The sequence below is a fragment of the Hyperolius riggenbachi genome, chromosome 2 (genome assembly GCF_040937935.1).
Source record: "Hyperolius riggenbachi isolate aHypRig1 chromosome 2, aHypRig1.pri, whole genome shotgun sequence".
NCBI lineage: Eukaryota > Metazoa > Chordata > Amphibia > Anura > Hyperoliidae > Hyperolius > Hyperolius riggenbachi.
In genome coordinates, this window is record NC_090647.1 from 543,602,654 (window position 1) to 543,621,106 (window position 18,453).

Below are 18,453 nucleotides of genomic sequence, written 5' to 3' on the forward strand. Positions count from 1 at the left end.
CCATGAAGTGCTGTTTAATATATGTTTTTCCTGCAGTCTACATTGCTGCTCACTAAGAAGCTAGTGTAAATAGCCTTCTAATAAGAGATAACTAAAGCCAAAGGGCTCGGCTGGTTCTTGTTATTTTAAAAGCTCTTGCTAATGTTATGCTTTGTGTGTGTTATCACTTGAGCAAAGTGATTGGTTAAAAATCACCCATAGCATTGCATTAGCAAGGGTTTTGTGAATTACTGGTGCTTAAAGGATACTCAAACTGACATGTGACATGATGAGATAGACATATGTATGTACAGTGCCTAGCACACAAATTATTATGCTGTGCTCCTTTTTTTCTTTTTCTGCCTGAAAGAGTTAAATATCAGGTATGCAAGTGGCTGACTCAGTCCTGACTCAGACAGGAAGTGACTACAGTGTGACCCTCACTGATAAGAAATTCCCCCTTTTTACCTCTTTGTTGCTTTCAGAAGCCGTTTTCTGCTAGGAACGTGTTTTATAGTTGGAATTTATTATCAGTGAAGGTCACATTGTAGTCACTTCCTGTCTGAGTCAGGACTGAGTTAGCCACTTGCATACCTGATATTTAACTCTTTCAGGCGGAGAAAGAAAAAAAAGGAACACAACATAGTTACTTATGTGCTAGGCACTGTACATACACATGTCTATCTCATCATGTCACATGTCACTTCGGGTATCCTTTAAAAAAGCGCTGGTGTGAACCAGCCCAAAGAGATCATCAGGACATCCAGGCAACTGATATTGCTTAAAGAGGAACTTCAGCAAAAGGGGGGGAAATAAAGCAATATTTTGCAAAGTAAAAAGTAAAAAAATAGAAGAGAGATCAAGAAATTATTGATAATCACAATGCAACTTGTTCATATTGTTTGATCCACAATTAGCCTGCACATCATCATCTTTACTACTGGCAGACATGAAAAAAACAGAGAGCACCAACTGCTATTATCTATAACCACACCCCCTAACAATCCAACAGGCTAAAAGTTTGTTTTTTTTATAGCTATACAGTACATAAGCACAGAAGGAGATACTGGTTGCTAGGCAGATGGAAAATAATTCCACAATGCACTAATGTTCACAGACAGGAAACTGTCAGGACCTGGGTCCTGACATCACACAGGGGGAGGGGCTTCACCACAATATCAGCCATACAGAAACCCCTTAATGATCTTTTTGAGAAAAGGCAGCATGGGAACATGGAAAAGGGGTATCAGCTACTGACTGTATGAAGTTCAATCCTTAGTTACAGTTCCTCTGTAAAAGGAAATACATATGGCAGCCTCCACATCCCACTCATTTCTTTTGAAGGGTACATTTATAAAACAGTTACAATGGTTACAAATAGTATGAGAACATACCTGTCTTCGGACGTGCACATTCCCCTCCACAGGCATGTTGTAAGCACTCCGAATCAGATTTTTGGCAATAAAATAGTAATATACTGAAATAATGGAAAGAGGAATGACATAAAAGATTAAGAAGGAGGTCATGGAGTGGATCCTTGGGTGCAGTCCATCGGAATGAGGGTAGGGGGCGCAGCTGACAAACGTTTTGTTGGTTTCCTTGTCGTAGAATGGGTGTAAGTCCGAGAAGACCGCTTCCGGAACGGCCAGTGACATCGACAGTATCCAGATGAGCGCCGCCTTGATGCAGATCTTCGTCAATGCGTTGCTGGCTTGTATATCCATGGGTTTAACTATTGCTGTGTACCTAAAGGCAAACAAAAATAAACATTTAAAATTGCAATACAAAATCATTACTTTAGTATAATTAGGATTTCTCCTGTTATTTATCATAATCTTGCCTGTCTAGACCAGGGATGATCAATGAGAGATGAATTTCTTCTTGCATTCAAATTTTATGTAAATTATATGAAACTGGACCAATCAGAATAGGTTCCTGTCAATTTTCTATTGGTCCAAGTTCAAGCTGCATAACATTTACATAATATTTGAATGCAAGGAAAAGATATTTGCATAATAGCTAAGCAGCTTGGGGCCCTAGTGCGAGCTTTACATGAGGCCCAAAGCACTATCTTGATATGGAGCCCCAAATCCTACCAAGGACAGCTGCAGTGTCAGAGAGGTGTATTTAGAGTAAGGAAACAGTTTGTTAATGGGGAACTGTCGCAAAAATCTTAAAATTTAAAACACATACAAATAAGAAGTACATTTTTTCCAGAGTAAATAGAGCCACAAATTACTTTTCTCCTATGTTGCTGTCACTTACAGTAGGTAGTAGAAATCTGACAGAAGTGACAGGTTTTGGGCTAGTCCATCTCACCATAGGGGATTCTCAGCTGGCCTTTATTCTTTATAAAGACATTCCCTGAAAATAATTTATACAAAGATGCTGACCAGCCTCCCTGCTCGCTGCACAATATTTTAGCAGTTGGACGGAGAAACTGTCACTCACTAAGTGCTTTTAAAAATAAAGAAAACCCTGAGAACCCCCTATGAGAAGATGGGCTAGTCCAAAATCTGTTGGTAATGTCACATTTCTACTACTTACTGTAAGTGACAGCAACATAGGAGAAAAGTAATTTATGGCTCATTTTACTCAGGAAGAAATGTTCTTCTTATGTGTATGTGTTTAAATTTTTGATTTTCACGACAGTTCCTCTTTAACTACTTTGGCCTCCTGGACGTACTAGCTACGCCCAGGAGGCAGCGCGCCCCCGCGGCCGATCGCGCGCGTGCACGCGCACTCCCGGCCCGCGGTTCGCTAGCCAGGCAATCAGTGAATCGGGCTATGGTGCCCGATCACTTTTTGCTCTCCCCCCGAGAAAAACCGTCAGCTTCGCACGGAAGCTGAGGTTTTTCTGTTCCTATTTCCCCCGACGTCACTCTAAGCGTCCGTGTTATGGTTAGAGTGACGTCATTGTAAACAAACTCATGGCTGCCATCTTGTGGTCAAAAAGCTAACTGCAGGAAAATGCAAAAAAAAAAATTAAAAAATAGACCAATATGTCCTAAAAAAATTGATTTGCATCCCACCCTCCCAAAAATACCCACATAAAATGTTTAATAATAAAAAAAACAAAACATTACAATTAAAAAAAAACAAAAACACATAAATATTTACCTAAGGGTGTAAACTTTTTAAATATCTATGTAAACATGAAATATTTATATATTTTTTTAATTATAAGCTTGTAAATAGTGATGGATGCAAAACGGAAAAAAGCACTTTTATTTCCAAGTAAAATATTGTCGCCATACATCGTGATAGGGACATAATTTAAACGGTTTAATAACCGGGAGAAATGGGCACATACAATACATGAGTTTTAATTGTGGAGGCATGTATTATTTTAAAACTATAATGGCCGAAAACTGAGAAATAATGCATTTTTTCAGTTTTTTCCTTATTCTTCCTGTTAAATGCATTTACAGTAAAGTGGCTCTTAGCAAAATGTACCCCCCAAAGAAAGCCTAATTGGTGGCGGAAAAAACGAGACATAGATCAGTTCATTGTGACAAGTAGTGATAAAGTTATAGGCTAATGAATGGGAGGTGAACATTGCTCAGAAGCATAAAGTGAAAATGACTGAAGGCTGAAGTGGTTAAGGATTGCCACTGTGTGATACACATATAGAGGAGTACATTACCAGACTTGCTCCAATGTAAAGCTAGTAAGATGGATAAAAGGGGCCCCTAGTGTGGATGCAACCTCCGCATCCCTTATTGCTATGCCACTGTATTTGCATCTCATTGATCTGCATAGTCTAGACTCTCCATTGCCACCATCAATAGGTCACCCCCTAATCATATATATTTATATAAGTTATATACGTAATTCCCATTCCCTTTCCGGTATAATACATAATTGTTGGTGAACGAATTACTCTGTTTTTATAGTAATTTGGTCTGAGCGGTAGAGATGGCCCGAACAGTTTGCCCGTGAGCAGTATTCTGAGAGCATCGGCTGTTCGCATTCGTGGAGAACAGCGAGCACAGTGCTGGGCGTAATGGAAAAAGCTACGCTTACGGATCATTACGCGTAATTTTACGCTATTACGCATTACGGAATTACGCTTACGGCGTAGACATTCAATTTCGGTACATGTCTGTAATTACGCATAGCCCTTACGTAATTACGCGTAAGAATACCGTAATTCAGGTTGTTACGTTCTTTCCTTACGCGTAATTTCCTACTAGCAATTAATGCGTAAGGTCATGCTGCCAAGCGGAAAAGTTGACGCATGGATCAATGTTAGGTAGCCGCCGACTTTAAGGGTTAATAGCAAAGCCCCCTTAAGTGCTAAGAGCCTCAAATTTGGAGAATATATTAAGAAGATCAGAAGGAATAAGAGGAAAAATTTTTTTTCAAAAAGACCTTATAGTTTTTGAGAAAATCGATGTTAAAGTTTCAAAGGAAAAATATATACATTTAAAAACCTGCCGCCTTTAACGGTTAATAGCAAAGCATGCTTAAGATTTAGGAACACCAAATTCACAGGGTATATTAAGGGGATCAGTGGGAATAAGAGGAAATTTTTTTTTTTCAAAAAGACCTTATAGTTTTTGAGAAAACCGATTTTTAAGTTTCAAGGGCAAAAATGTCTTTTAAATGCGGAAAATGTCAGTTTTTTTTGCACAGGTAACAATAGTCTATATATATAATTCAGTAAGTGCCTCAACCGTCCAGCAAGAAGAAGAAGTACTTTGCATGAGAAAATGTATGCGTGCTCAAAGACCAAGTTTGAGTCCTCCTTTCCACGGACTGTTGAGCTGTGTGCTCAGCAAGCAGTTACCAGGCACAGGTAAGAAGTTATCAGGCAGCAACAAGCAGTTATCAGGCAGCAACAAGCAGTTACTAGGCAGCAGTGAGCAGTTACTAGGCAGCAGTGAGCAGTTGAGAGAGTTTGAGAGGCATTTCACTGCCTATTAACAGTCCGTGGAAATGAGGCCTAACCCTAGCAAGTCTGGGTTTGCAAATCTGGCCTAATTGGCTATTAATAATTGAATAAGGGCCTCAACCTTCCAGCAAGAAGAAGAAGTACTTTGCATGAGAAAATGTATGCGTGCTCAAAGACCAAGTTTGATGCCTCCTTTCCACGGACTGTTGAGCTGTGTGCTCAGCAAGCAGTTACCAGGCACAAGTAAGAAGTTATCAGGCAGCAACAAGCAGTTATCAGGCAGCAACAAGCAGTTACTAGGCAGCAGTGAGCAGTTGAGAGAGTTTGAGAGGCATTTCACTGCCTATCAACAGTCTGTGGAAAGGAGGCTTAACCCTAGCAAGTCTGGCTTTGCAAATCTGGCCTAATTGACTATTCATGAGGCAATGCTCATGCAAATATGCATTTGCTTTCGCATGTCAAACTATGCAGGGTCAAAAAACCAATACTGCAAAGCGGTCGTGGAGCAGTGCTTTTCAGCACTGCTAGACTTGGGCGCAGCGAGTGCCGCCATAGACTGTAATGGGAATCAGTCTATAGCGGCACTCAGTGAGTAACGTCGGCGCCGTCAGAAGACGGAGCCGAAGTTGCTTAAAAAACACAATAATTCGACCTCCAGCAATCGCTGGAAGCCGAATTATATCATTCCCCCACTATCCATGGCGGCCTGGAGGGGAAATAGTAATTATATAATAGAGTAAGTGCCTCAACCTTCAAACAAGAAGAAGAAGTAGCGCCCTGCCCCCAGGGCCGGTCCAAGCAAGAAGAAGGGGCTGGTCCAAGCAAGAAGTAGTGTCATATTAAACCAAGGGCAAAGAGGGATAATTTGCATATTCAGTAGCAGTGCATTGTGGGTAACCACAAATGTTCACTTATAGCTGAATTATTGCAGATTTGCTTCTGTTTTAAGAAGGAAAATTACACCAAGCTTTGCTTTTTTTAGTAGGAGGGCTTTTTGGTCTCTTTTATCATCCTATACATTCTTAGTAGTTTGGGTCACCCTGAGCTGCTTGGTTACTCTGTTGTACTGGTCCAAGCCCTATCTCATACAGCCGTATCAATCCCTGCCATGTACTGATGAGTACCAAAAGTCTGAAACAGGGTGTCTACATGTGGGTTTGATATGACTGTGTAAAATTTAAAGCTATATGCTTGCTATACACCAGTGGCTCTGGATGCTTGCTTGACTTACCAAGCAATGTACTGATGAGGACCAAAAGTCTGAAACAGGCTGTCACATGTGGGTTTGATATGACTGTGTAAAACTTAAAGCTATAGGCTTGCTTGACTTATCAAGGGTGAAAAGGAATTATTTGCATATTTAGTAGCAGTGCATTGTGGGTAACCACAAATGTTCACTTATAGCTGAATTATTGCACATTTCCTTCTGTTTTAGGAAGGCAAATTATATCAAGCTTTGTTTTTTTTAGTAGGAGGTCTTTTTGGTCCCTTTTATCCCCCTATACATTCCGAGTGGTTTGGGTCACCCTGAGCTGCTTGGTTACTTTGTTGTACTGGTCCAAGCCCTATCTCATACAGCTGTATCAATCCCTGCCATGGACTGATGAGGACCAAAAGTCTGAAACAGGCTGTCTACATGTGGTTTTTATATGACTGTGTAAAATTTAAAGCTATATGCTTGCTATACACCAGCGGCTCTGGATGCTTGCTTGGCTTACCAAGGGGGAAAAGGGGTAATTTGCATACTTAGTAGCAGTGCATTGTGGGTAACCACAAATGTTCACTTAAAGCTGAATTATTGCAGATTTCCTTCTGTTTTAAAAAGGCAAATTACACCAATACAGTGTGCGGCATTGCAGGAAGTGACGACAGTGGAACGCACGATGGAACACGGAAGAGGTGAGTCATCCCCGCCCGCTGCCTCTTACTAATAGTGGCGGCTGCTACTGTGCTTAAGCAGGAGGGGGAGTGCACATGGGGGACCCAGGTGAGGGGGGGGGGGTTCCTGCTGAGCTTAGGCTGGAGGTAGAGCACACATGGGGGACCCAGTTGAGGGGGGGGGTCGACCCCCCTCCCTGCCGCTGTGCCCAATACCCCCTTCCTGCCCTCTACCCTCTTATGCGGCGTATGGTACGCCGCGGGTCGGCTAGTGTTTTATAATTCAGTAAGTGCCTCAACCGTCCAGCAAGAAGAAGAAGTACTTTGCATGAGAAAATTTATGCGTGCTCAAAGACCAAGTTTGAGGCCTCCTTTCCACGGACTGTTGAGCTGTGTGCTCAGCAAGCAGTTACCAGGCACAGGTAAGAAGTTATCAGGCAGCAACAAGCAGTTATCAGGCAGCAACAAGCAGTTACTAGGCAGCAGTGAGCAGTTACCAGGCAGCAGTGAGCAGTTACCAGGCAGTAGTGAGCAGTTACTAGGCAGCAGTGAGCAGTTACTAGGCAGCAGTGAGCAGTTGAGAGAGTTTGAGAGGCATTTCACTGCCTATCAACAGTCCGTGGAAAGGAGGCCTAACCCTAGCAAGTCTGGGTTTGCAAATCTGGCCTAATTGGCTATTCATAATTGAATAAGGGCCTCAACCTTCCAGCAAGAAGAAGAAGTACTTTGCATGAGAAAATGTATGCGTGCTCAAAGACCAAGTTTGATGCCTCCTTTCCACGGACTGTTGAGCTGTGTGCTCAGCAAGCAGTTACCAGGCACAATTAAGAAGTTATCAGGCAGCAACAAGCAGTTATCAGGCAGCAACAAGCAGTTACTAGGCAGCAGTGAGCAGTTGAGAGAGTTTGAGAGGCATTTCACTGCCTATCAACAGTCTGTGGAAAGGAGGCTTAACCCTAGCAAGTCTGGCTTTGCAAATCTGGCCTAATTGACTATTCATGAGGCAATGCTCATGCAAATATGCATTTGCTTTCGCATGTCAAACTATGCAGGGTCAAAAAACCAATACTGCAAAGCGGTTGTGGAGCAGTGCTTTTCAGCACTGCTAGATTTGGGCGCAGCGAGTGCCGCCATAGACTGTAATGGGAATCAGTCTATAGCGGCGCTCAGTGAGTAATGTCGGCGCCGTCAGAAGACGGAGCCGAAGTTGCTTAAAAAACACAATAATTCGACCTCCAGCAATCGCTGGAAACCGAATTATATCATTCCCCCACTATCCATGGCGGCCTGGAGGGGGAATAGTAGTAATTATATAATAGAGTAAGTGTCTCAACCTTCAAACAAGAAGAAGAAGTAGCACCCTGCCCCCAGGGCCGGTCCAAGCAAGAAGAAGGGGCTGGTCCAAGCAAGAAGTAGTGTCATATCAAACCAAGGGCAAAGAGGGATAATTTGCATATTCAGTAGCAGTGCATTGTGGGTAACCACAAATGTTCACTTATAGCTGAATTATTGCAGATTTGCTTCTGTTTTAAGAAGGAAAATTACACCAACCTTTGCTTTTTTTAGTAGGAGGGCTTTTTGGTCTCTTTTATCATCCTATACATTCTTAGTAGTTTGGGTCACCCTGAGCTGCTTGGTTACTCTGTTGTACTGGTCCAAGCCCTATCTCATACAGCTGTATCAATCCCTGCCATGTACTGATGAGGACCAAAAGTCTGAAACAGGCTGTCTACATGTGGGTTTGATATGACTGTGAAAAATTTAAAGCTATATGCTTGCTATACACCAGTGGCTCTGGATGCTTGCTTGGCTTACCAAGCAATGTACTGATGAGGACCAAAAGTCTGAAACAGGCTGTCACATGTGGGTTTGATATGACTGTGTAAAACTTAAAGCTATAGGCTTGCTTGACTTATCAAGGGTGAAAAGGAATTATTTGCATATTTAGTAGCAGTGCATTGTGGGTAACCACAAATGTTCACTTATAGCTGAATTATTGCACATTTCCTTCTGTTTTAGGAAGGCAAATTACATCAAGCTTTGCTTTTTTTAGTAGGAGGTCTTTTTGGTCCCTTTTACCCCCCCTATACATTCCGAGTGGTTTGGGTCACCCTGAGCTGCTTGGTTACTCTGTTGTACTGGTCCAAGCCCTATCTCATACAGCCGTATCAATCCCTGCCATGTACTGATGAGGACCAAAAGTCTGAAACAGGCTGTCTACATGTGGGTTTGATATGACTGTGTAAAATTTAAAGCTATATGCTTGCTATACACCAGCGGCTCTGGATGCTTGCTTGGCTTACCAAGGGGGAAAAGGGGTAATTTGCATATTTAGTAGCAGTGCATTGTGGGTAACCACAAATGTTCACTTAAAGCTGAATTATTGCAGATTTCCTTCTGTTTTAAAAAGGCAAATTACACCAATACAGTGTGCGGCATTGCAGGAAGTGACGACAGTGGAACGCACGATGGAACACGGAAGAAGTGAGTCATCCCCGCCCGCTGCCTCTTACTAATAGTGGCGGCTGCTACTGTGCTTAAGCAGGAGGGGGAGTGCACATGGGGGACCCAGGTGAGGGGGGGGGGGGGGTTCCTGCTGAGCTTAGGCTGGAGGTAGAGCACACATGGGGGACCCAGTTGAGGGGGGGTCCAACCCCCCTCCCTGCCGCTGTGCCCAATACCCCCTTCCTGCTCTCTACCCTCTTATGCGGCGTATGGTACGCCGCGGGTCGGCTAGTAGTGTTTTATTTTCATAGATTCCCCCAAGTGGGAAGAGTTTTACTTACTTCGTTCTGAGTGTGGGAGATATTAAAAAAAAACGACGTGGGGTCCTCCCTCCCAGACCTCTTTAACCCCTTGTCCCCCATGCAGACTGGGATAGCCAGAATGCGGAGCACCGGCCGCGTGGGGCTCCGCACCCTGACTATACCAGCCCGCATGGTCCATTGATTGGGGGGTCTCGGAAGGGGAGGGGCAGCCAAGCTTTCTTCTCCCCCTCCGAGCCCTTGTCCAATCCAAGGACAAGGGGCTCTTCTCCACCTCCGATGGGCGGTGGAGGTGGAGGCCACGATTTCCTGGGGGGGGGGGGGGGGGGGTTTCATGGTGGCATCTGGGAGTCCCCTTTAAAAAAGGGGTCCCCCAGATGCCCACCCCCCCTCCCAGGAGAAATGAGTGTAGAGGTACTTGTACCCCTTACCCATTTCCTTTAAGAGTTAAAAGTAAATAAACACACAAACACATAGAAAAAGTATTTTAATTGAACAAAAAACATAACCACGAAAAAAGTCCTTTAATATTCTTAATTAACCATTAATACTTACCTGTCCCTTTAAAAGCCAGTTCCCACGCAATATCCTCGGAAATATACTAATCAGTTACAATGTAACAAAGTTGTTACAATGTAACAACTTTGTTACTTTGTAACTCCACCGCACCCGACGTCACTCGCCGCTCACCCGCCGGCCGCCGCATACACTCTAAGTCCCCGCCGGCTCCCGCCGTCCACTCCGCCCACACCTGTCACCCATATACATGCTGGCACCCATGGGTGCCAGCATGTATATAGGTGACATGTGGGAGAGGCGGGGAGGGCAGCGGAGCCGGCGGGGACTTAGCGTCCTGAACCCGACAGAGCTCTGAGCTATATAGCTCAGAGCTCTCTAAAGCATCTTTGTATTTGGGCTCCAAGGAGCCCCATTAGTCCTTAGCAGACCAATGGGGTTCCTTCAAATCAGAAGCCGGTGCTCCGCATTCTGGCTATGCCAGTCTGCATGGGGGACAAGGGGTTAAAGAGGTCTGGGAGGGGGGACCCCACGTCGTTTTTTTTTTTTATATTTCCCACACTCAGAACGAAGTAAGTAAAACTCTTCCCACTTGGGGGAATCTATGAAAATAAAACACTATTGTTACCTGTGCAAAAAAAACTGACATTTTCCGCATTTAAAAGACATTTTTGCCCTTGAAACTTAAAAATCGATTTTCTCAAAAACTATAGGTCTTTTTGAAAAAAAAGTTTTCCCTCTTATTCCCACTGATCCCCTTAATATACCCTGTGAATTTGGTGTTCCTAAATTTTAAGCAGGCTTTGCTATTAACCGTTAAAGTCGGCGGGTTTTTAAATGTATATATTTTTCCTTTGAAACTTTAACATCGATTTTCTCAAAAACTATAAGGTCTTTTTGAAAAAAAAAATGTTCCTCTTATTCCTTCTGATCTCCTTAATATATTCTCCAAATTTGAGGCTCTTAGCACTTAAGGGGGCTTTGCTATTAACCCTTAAAGTCGGCGGCTTTTTTATATTATACGGGAGCGTAATATTACGCGATTACGGCAGACTGTGTAATTTCAATGAGAGTTTACTGTCTTACGCGTAATTTGTTACGCGTAATAACGTAACCTACGGTCTACGAGTAATACCGTAACCTTACACGTAACGCTTACGGTGCATTTGTAGTGAATTACGATGCGTAATTACGCTAATGCGTAATTTCGGCCCAGCACTGAGCGAGCATTTGGCGTGTTGGATACATCATCATTCAGCTAACTTTGACCCCTGACCTCACAGTCAGCAGACACATGGCAGCCAATCAGCTAGCACCCCTTCCTGGACTCCCCACCCCTGCTATCAAAAAGCAGTTGCGGTGGCCATATTGGATTAATTCTCTGCTGGCTGCTAATTGTTAGTTAGAGCAGGGTCAGACTTGCTGCAGATAGGTAGGGAAAGCATTAGCTAGGCCTGTGTTCTTGTTCCTCACTTGCTGTGAAAGCACCGCAAACAGCCCTTTTGAGGGCTAGTGCATCGGTCTCCTGTATTTGTTTTGTGTATGTGTGTGACACTCCACAGCTCACTGACACCCAGAGCTATGTGCACAGTACTGCTGTTGTTTATTAAGTTGCAGGTACAGAGTACTACTCCAGTGCATTATTATGTCACTGTATCCTGATAGTACTATTGCATTTCTCTATGTGTGACACTCCACAGCCCACTGACACCCAGAGCTGTACATAATGTGATTTCTGCCCTTTGGGGATTAAAACCCGACTTTGCGTCAACTCTGTAATTTTTGGTGAGACTTTTGGCATGGATTCCCCTCCGGCATGCCACAGTCCAGGTGTTAGACCCCTCGAAACAACTTTTTCATCAATGTTGTGACCAGAAACAGTCGTTGTAGGCTTTAAAATTCACCTGCCCATTGAAGTCTGGCGGTTTGGCAGATTCGCCTGTTTGCGAACATTTTCAGAGGTTCGTGTTTGACGTTCACGAACGGAAAATTCTATGTCGCGGCATTTCTACTGAGCAGAGCTATAGCAGTAATTCACATTATGGCATATGGCGGTACATGGTGCACCCAAATTTCCTGCGCCACTTTTGCCTGTTTCGTTATATGAATGCTTAAAGGGATACTGTAGGGGGTCGGGGGAAAATGAGCTGAACTTACCCGGGGCTTCTAATGGTCCCCCGCAGACATCCTGCCGATGCTCCGGCCCCGCCTCCAGTTCACTTCTGGAATTTCTGACTTTAAAGTCAGAAAACCACTGCGCCTGCAAGCCCGTGTCCTCGCTCCCGCTAATGGCACCAGGAGTGTACTGCGCAGACACAGACCATACTGGGCCTGCACTGTGCGCTCTTGATGACATCAGCGGGATCGAGGACACGGCAACGCAGGCGCAGTGGTTTTTTTTTACTTTAAAGTCAGAAATTCCAGAAGTGAACCGGAGGCGGGGCCAGAGCATCGGTGAGTGGCTGCGCGGGCACAGGATGTCTGCGGGCGACCATTAGAAGCCCCGGGTAAGTTCAGCTCATTTTCCCCCGACCTCCCTACAGTATCCCTTTAAGGAAGGATCTCTTTTGGATCTGAAATGGATGGCTGCAATTGAACCCATTCCTCTTTCATCTCCATTGAGTTGCCATATATATGTATTTGAATTATACATATGGCGGTACATGGTGCACCCAAATTTCCTGCGCCACTTTTGCCTGTTTCGTTATATGAATGCTTAAGGCAGGATCTCTTTTGGATCTGAAATGGATGGCTGCAATTGAACCCATTCTTCTTTCATCTCCATTGAGTTGCCATATACAGTATATGTATTTGAATTATAACATGACAGAGCAAGTTGTTGTTTGTCAAGCCTGGATCAATAAAATGCAGCACTGAGGTAAAGTCTTATGCTGGGTACACACGTTGCGATTTCCCGCGCAATTTGCGGGATCGATACGATCAATTCGATTATTTCCAACATGTTTGATTGGGTTTCGATGGATACAGCTGTCGATTTTGCATATTAAGTATGCAAAATCGACGGCTGCATCCATCGAAACCCGATCGAACATGTTGGAAATAATCGAATCGATCCCGTGTCTCGCGTGGGAAATCGCAACGTGTGTACCCAGCATTAAGGTACGTACACACGTCCAACTTTTTCGAACAACTTGTCATTTGAGCGAGAAGTTGAAAGTATGTACTTGCTGTCGAGCGACTGATAACACCCAGTTTGCCCAATCCGCCCAGCGGATCCGTTGGACCAACTGTCGTTCAAATGACTGTTAGGACCGTACATGTGTACAAACGACTTTTAGTCGTTAGTCCAACTAATAGATGTTTAAACAACAAGTCGTTTGATCAGTCATTTAATCTACTCCACTGTCCTATCCAGGGGCGTAACAATAGGCCCTGCAGCGCCTGCGCCCGCGGGGGGTCCCGGCCCCCCCCCCCTGGGGCCCGCTCGGGGCCGTTTTTGGGGGCTGGAGGGGTGGCAGCATGAGGGGAAAGCCTTGCCCACAGTCGGCGGGGAGAGGGGAAGTTCCCCCCTCTCCCTCACCTCGGGGCTCTCCCCTCTGCGCTCCCCTCCAGCTAGTGAACGTGTGTGGGCAGCGGGCAGCAGCGGCGGCAGGATACATACCTTCTTCCTTGCGTTCCATCGCCGCCTTCTCGCTCTAGCGGCTGACGTCACTTCCGCTTCCGGAAGTTGGTTAAACGACATGTAAATAAGGTAAATTAGCATATCAGCCATTTGTGGGTCAGTGTGTACATGACGTCTGAATGATTCATTGTTTGCACTCCAAGTCGTTCAAACAACTAGTTTAAACAACAATCAGGCGTAAAGTTGAACGTGTGTATGCACCTATATGCACTACTGTGGTTGCCATGCTCTGCACTCAGAGGTGCAGGGGGGAGAAGAGAAGTTCGGGAAGTGGGAACGGACATAAGCAACTGCCACTGCTCCGGGATGAGGGGTTAAGCACAACAAGGAGCTGCCACTACCGGGCTCCTTAGCCCCCAGGCCCCCCCTGCAATGGCGGGGCTTACAGGGGCTGTTACACCAGTGGCCATCATACACAGGCTCGGACTGAGCCTCCGAACCACCGATTTTTCCATCGGTGGGCCCCGGCCGTCCTGCCTCCTGGGGGCCCCAGAGCTGAGAAGGAGGAGGCACAGCGCAAGAAGGGGGGGAATTGTGCACAGAGCAGCGGGGAGGGGGGGAAGCCTTCCCCCACTTCCCTCACCTAGGGGCCCCCCTTCCGCGCTTCCCACCCCTCCAGAATTGCAGCCAGCCAGCGGCAGCAGCGGGGAATAGCTTACCGGCATCAGATCGATAGCTCTGCGTGCCGCTGGGCTGGGCTGGTCTCCTGCACTGACGCTATCCAATCACGCTCTCGCAGTACTTCCTGTGAGAGCGTGATTGGACAGCAGTGCAGGAGACTGAGACCAGCAGCGGCGCGCAGAGCTATCGATCTGATGCTGGTAAGTGATTCCTGCTCGCTGCTGCTGCTGGGTGCAATTCTGAAAGGAGGGGGGCACGGAAGGGGAGGGCCCCTAGGTGAGGGAGGGGAGGCTTCCCCCCTCCCCGCCGCTCTGTGCACAATTTCCCCCCTTCCAGCATGCATGGGGGCACTGATACCTGCATACCTAACTGGGGGAGCGTGGAAAGGGGAGCTCTAGGTGAGGGAGGGGGGAAGCTTCCCCCCCCTCCCCGCTGCTCTGTGCCTACTGCCCCCCCCTTCCAGCATGGGGGCCCCCACTAACTGGGGACCTGCCTTCGTGGGGAAATCTGCCGCCATTTTGATTGCATTTTGTGGGGATATCTGCTGCCAACTTGATTGCATTTTGTGAGGAAATTTGCTGCCAATCTGATTACATTTTGTCGGGAAATCTGCTGCCATTTGACTACTTGATGAATTATCATGAGGCATGTAACTACTTGATTATTTTATCTAAAATGTATCTGGTTGGACCTAATCTCTGTGAATAACACCACTACTTATTTTGTGGGGCTTTTTTTGAGTCTGCCCATGAACCATCATGCCCATGTTCCAGGGCGTGGTGACACCCATTTATTTTTGCTGCACGCCGCATGTGGACATATCCCTATTGGAGACTCTCCTAAGAAGTGCTCACAATAGCCTCAATTCACTAAGCTTTATCAAACACTTTACCGAACATTTGATAATTTACCTCATGAGTAAAATCTCATTTTGAATTCACTAAGGTGTTATAGATTTATTAAACATTTTATCAATAAAACATTTAATAAATCTATAACACCTTAGTGAATTCAAAATGAGATTTTACCCATGAGGTAACTTAGCAAACGTTTGGTAAAGTGTTTGATAAAGCTTAGTGAATTGAGGCCATTCTATTCCCTACCATAAAATCATGCAAAATTTGTAGAGTACATGTGTATGTGAGCCCAAAATGGGAGGGAGGGGGTGGAGGAGGAGGAGAGGGGGGCGGGCCCCAGGCTGAAACTTCCTTGGTGGGCCCTTAGTGTCCCAGTCCGACCCTGATCATACAGATAAGGGCCTCACTTATTTATTTTTTTTTACCATATATCCATTCCAGACAGGAGCTAATTCAATTATCTATCTAATATTTGTTTGACTGTCTGGATGTACTTAAAAACTCTCTGTGCTGAAATTGAAGAGAAAATGTCATTAAAAAAACAAAAAAAAGTCTGATGTTTTCAGCTCCGCTGCGAATTTATTTAGCAAACAGAAATGTAATGTTGATAACAAGGCTGTCATTTGTTTCTAGAAAACCTGATCTGATTTTGTTGGAGAGGACGAAATGCTGCCGGATGCATAAACTGTTTTATGGTGGGAGTACATAAGTGCGCCGCTATAACAGAAAACTACCAGTTCCATATCATTGAAAGGTTGCTGTAAATGTAAAAAGTCCTTTTATCCGTAATTTCCTCTTCATGGTAGGATAGGCGCCTGGCTGCTCACACTGCTTTTACCAGGTCACTGAAAAGCATCAGGCTTGGTTCTCCTGGTGATAAATTAAAGTTTATTACGGTTTTTAAAATGTGTTCAACTGATGCATGATTGCTTTATTGCTCTGCTGCTGCTTATTGTGATTCATTCTGCCATTAGGGAGAAAATGAGAAGCCAATACCAGTTCTATGTTAAATCGCAGCTATGGGAGATGCTATTAGGACACACATTTTGGCCATCTCATCAGCTCCATTTCATCGTTTGTTTGTTTTTTTCAGTCTCGTCTAGTTAAACGAATATCACAATACATTTTCTGCAATACAATTGTCATTAAAGGGCATCCGAGGTGAAAACAAACTGATGAGATAAACAATTGTATCTATCCTCCATCTCCTAAAAATGACCTTTTTTTTAGATATCCCAAAAAAAATATTTTATATTTAAATCTACTTTTTTAAGTTTTTACTGTTCTGCTCAATGACCCATTCATTAAAGTATGCCACAGCTAAAAACTGAACTATTGATCCTTGTTATCTCTTTCCTGCTCTCAGAAGCCATTTACTGCCAGGAAAGTGTTTTATGGCTGTAATTCCTTATTAGTTAGGGTTACCTATAGTCCGACCTGGTAATGACCTTGCCTTCCAGATGTTTAACTCTTTCAGGCAGAGAAAGAAAAAAAGGAGCACAGCATAATTATGCGTGTATGTAACGATTGGTGTAACACAGAGAGGATCTGATTATTGGTGATCTGCAGTATCACCGAGAATGTAGAATATACCCGATTATTGATGATCTTCAGTATCACCGATAATCAGATATATCTCTAACCTCTGGACACCTGAGTGATAAGAGTGTTTGGTGCAACAGTAATACTTTGAGGACCGCACCTGCCAAGCAGGTAATGAGGCAGTAAGGGATATTGCACAAAGAACAAGTTCCTTCCTATGGTCAGAGAACTCCCAAGGGAGTGACCAGACTGGGAATAGGAAGGACCAGAGTATTAGTGACACCAAGGGGGGGGGGGGGTGTCACTAACAGATGTGTGAACTATCTCTGAACTGAGAAGATAGCTCTCGAGGTCGGGCAAGCCAGGTCGTCAACACACAGACAGATAAGGTACACAGACAGGAGACTGATTCGGTAATCCTAAAACACGCAGGGTTTGGCAACAGAGTATCAGATATAGCGAAGTACCAAATCAGTGATCAGAAGAGTGGTCAGGAAAGCAGAAGGTCATAACAGATAATAAACAATGCCTAGTCTTTGGTGTGAGTTCCTTGATCATCAACACCCTGGAACTAGTCTGAAGTATAACAGAATGATAGTACAAGTCCTAGTCTTGGGTGTGAGCTCCTTGATCATCAACACCCTGGAACTAGTCTGAGATATAACAGAGATGGTATACAGTATTCCTAGTCTGGGGTGTGAGGTCCGTGATCATCAACACCCTGGAACTGGTCTAGAGAATAACACAGATAATATACAGTATTCCTAGTCTGAGGTGTGAGGTCCGTGATCATCAACACCCTGGAACTGGTCTAGAGAATAACACAGATTCTGACAAAAAGGTCTGAGTGCTTCCACGTAGTGATCGCAACGGCAGAAAACCAGAGAATGACCAGCACCCAGTATATATAGTACAGCGCTCTCCAGCGCCTCCCCTAAGTGCTGGACCAATGGGAACTGGTTGGATTGTCAGCTGACCAGCTTGGTCAGCTGACTCTCTTCTGGCTGTCATAAAAGCTCTGCCTCTCACGCGCGCGTCCTTCTGAACCTGTGTGGACTATCAGTCTCAGCCACACCAGCCATATGTTGTGTACCACCCACCGCGCTGGACGCAGAACCAGCCGCACCGCAATCAGAGCATGCGGCGGTTTCTCCGCGTTCGGCCATACTGACAGATGTATGCCTATGCGTGCAAACCGCCGCTTTGGACGCGGAATCAGTAGTCTTGTCTTCAGGACATGCGGTGGTTTGTCCGCGTTCCGCCATACTAGCATGTGTAGGCCTATGCGCTCAAACTGCCGCGTTAGGCGCGGAATCAGCCGCCTTGCTCTGAGCACCTGCGGCGGCTTTTCCGCGTTTTCTCACAGTGTACTCGGCACTGTACATTTTTGTACAACACGAGATATTGACAGTGCTTCCAATTACAGTCCGCACCTGAGTTGACCAGCTGCATAGATGTGTCTACACACGGGCAGATTAAACAACTTGCATTCAAAACAGATGACGCAATGGAGGACGTTGGCTTCAAGGACAGATGTGCACAGATTGTTCAATACTAGACTCTCCCACAACAATGACGTACTCTCTCGGAAGAGACCTAACCACTAGCTAAAAGTTAAAACATAGTATGAACCTGAGGCTGCTAGCCATAAATGGTCTACAGATTTTCTAAAAAACAGGGAAAAGACTGGCAGTGCTCAATCAGGCTGCAACTGAAATGAAACCAACAGAGGTTTGCAAGGCCCCCCAGGGACTT

At 44.9% G+C, this 18,453-nt stretch overlaps 1 protein-coding gene across 1 annotated transcript in view; it reads right to left on the reverse strand.

The window, feature by feature from the left end:
* GRPR (gastrin releasing peptide receptor) overlaps positions 1–18,453 on the reverse strand; it is a 273,758-nt gene that overhangs the window by 77,953 nt on the left and 177,352 nt on the right. Inside the window, exon 2 of the mRNA XM_068266210.1 lies at positions 1,374–1,725. Within this exon, the coding sequence (XP_068122311.1) occupies positions 1,374–1,725 (352 nt within the window). The remainder of the gene's footprint in view (positions 1–1,373; positions 1,726–18,453) is intronic.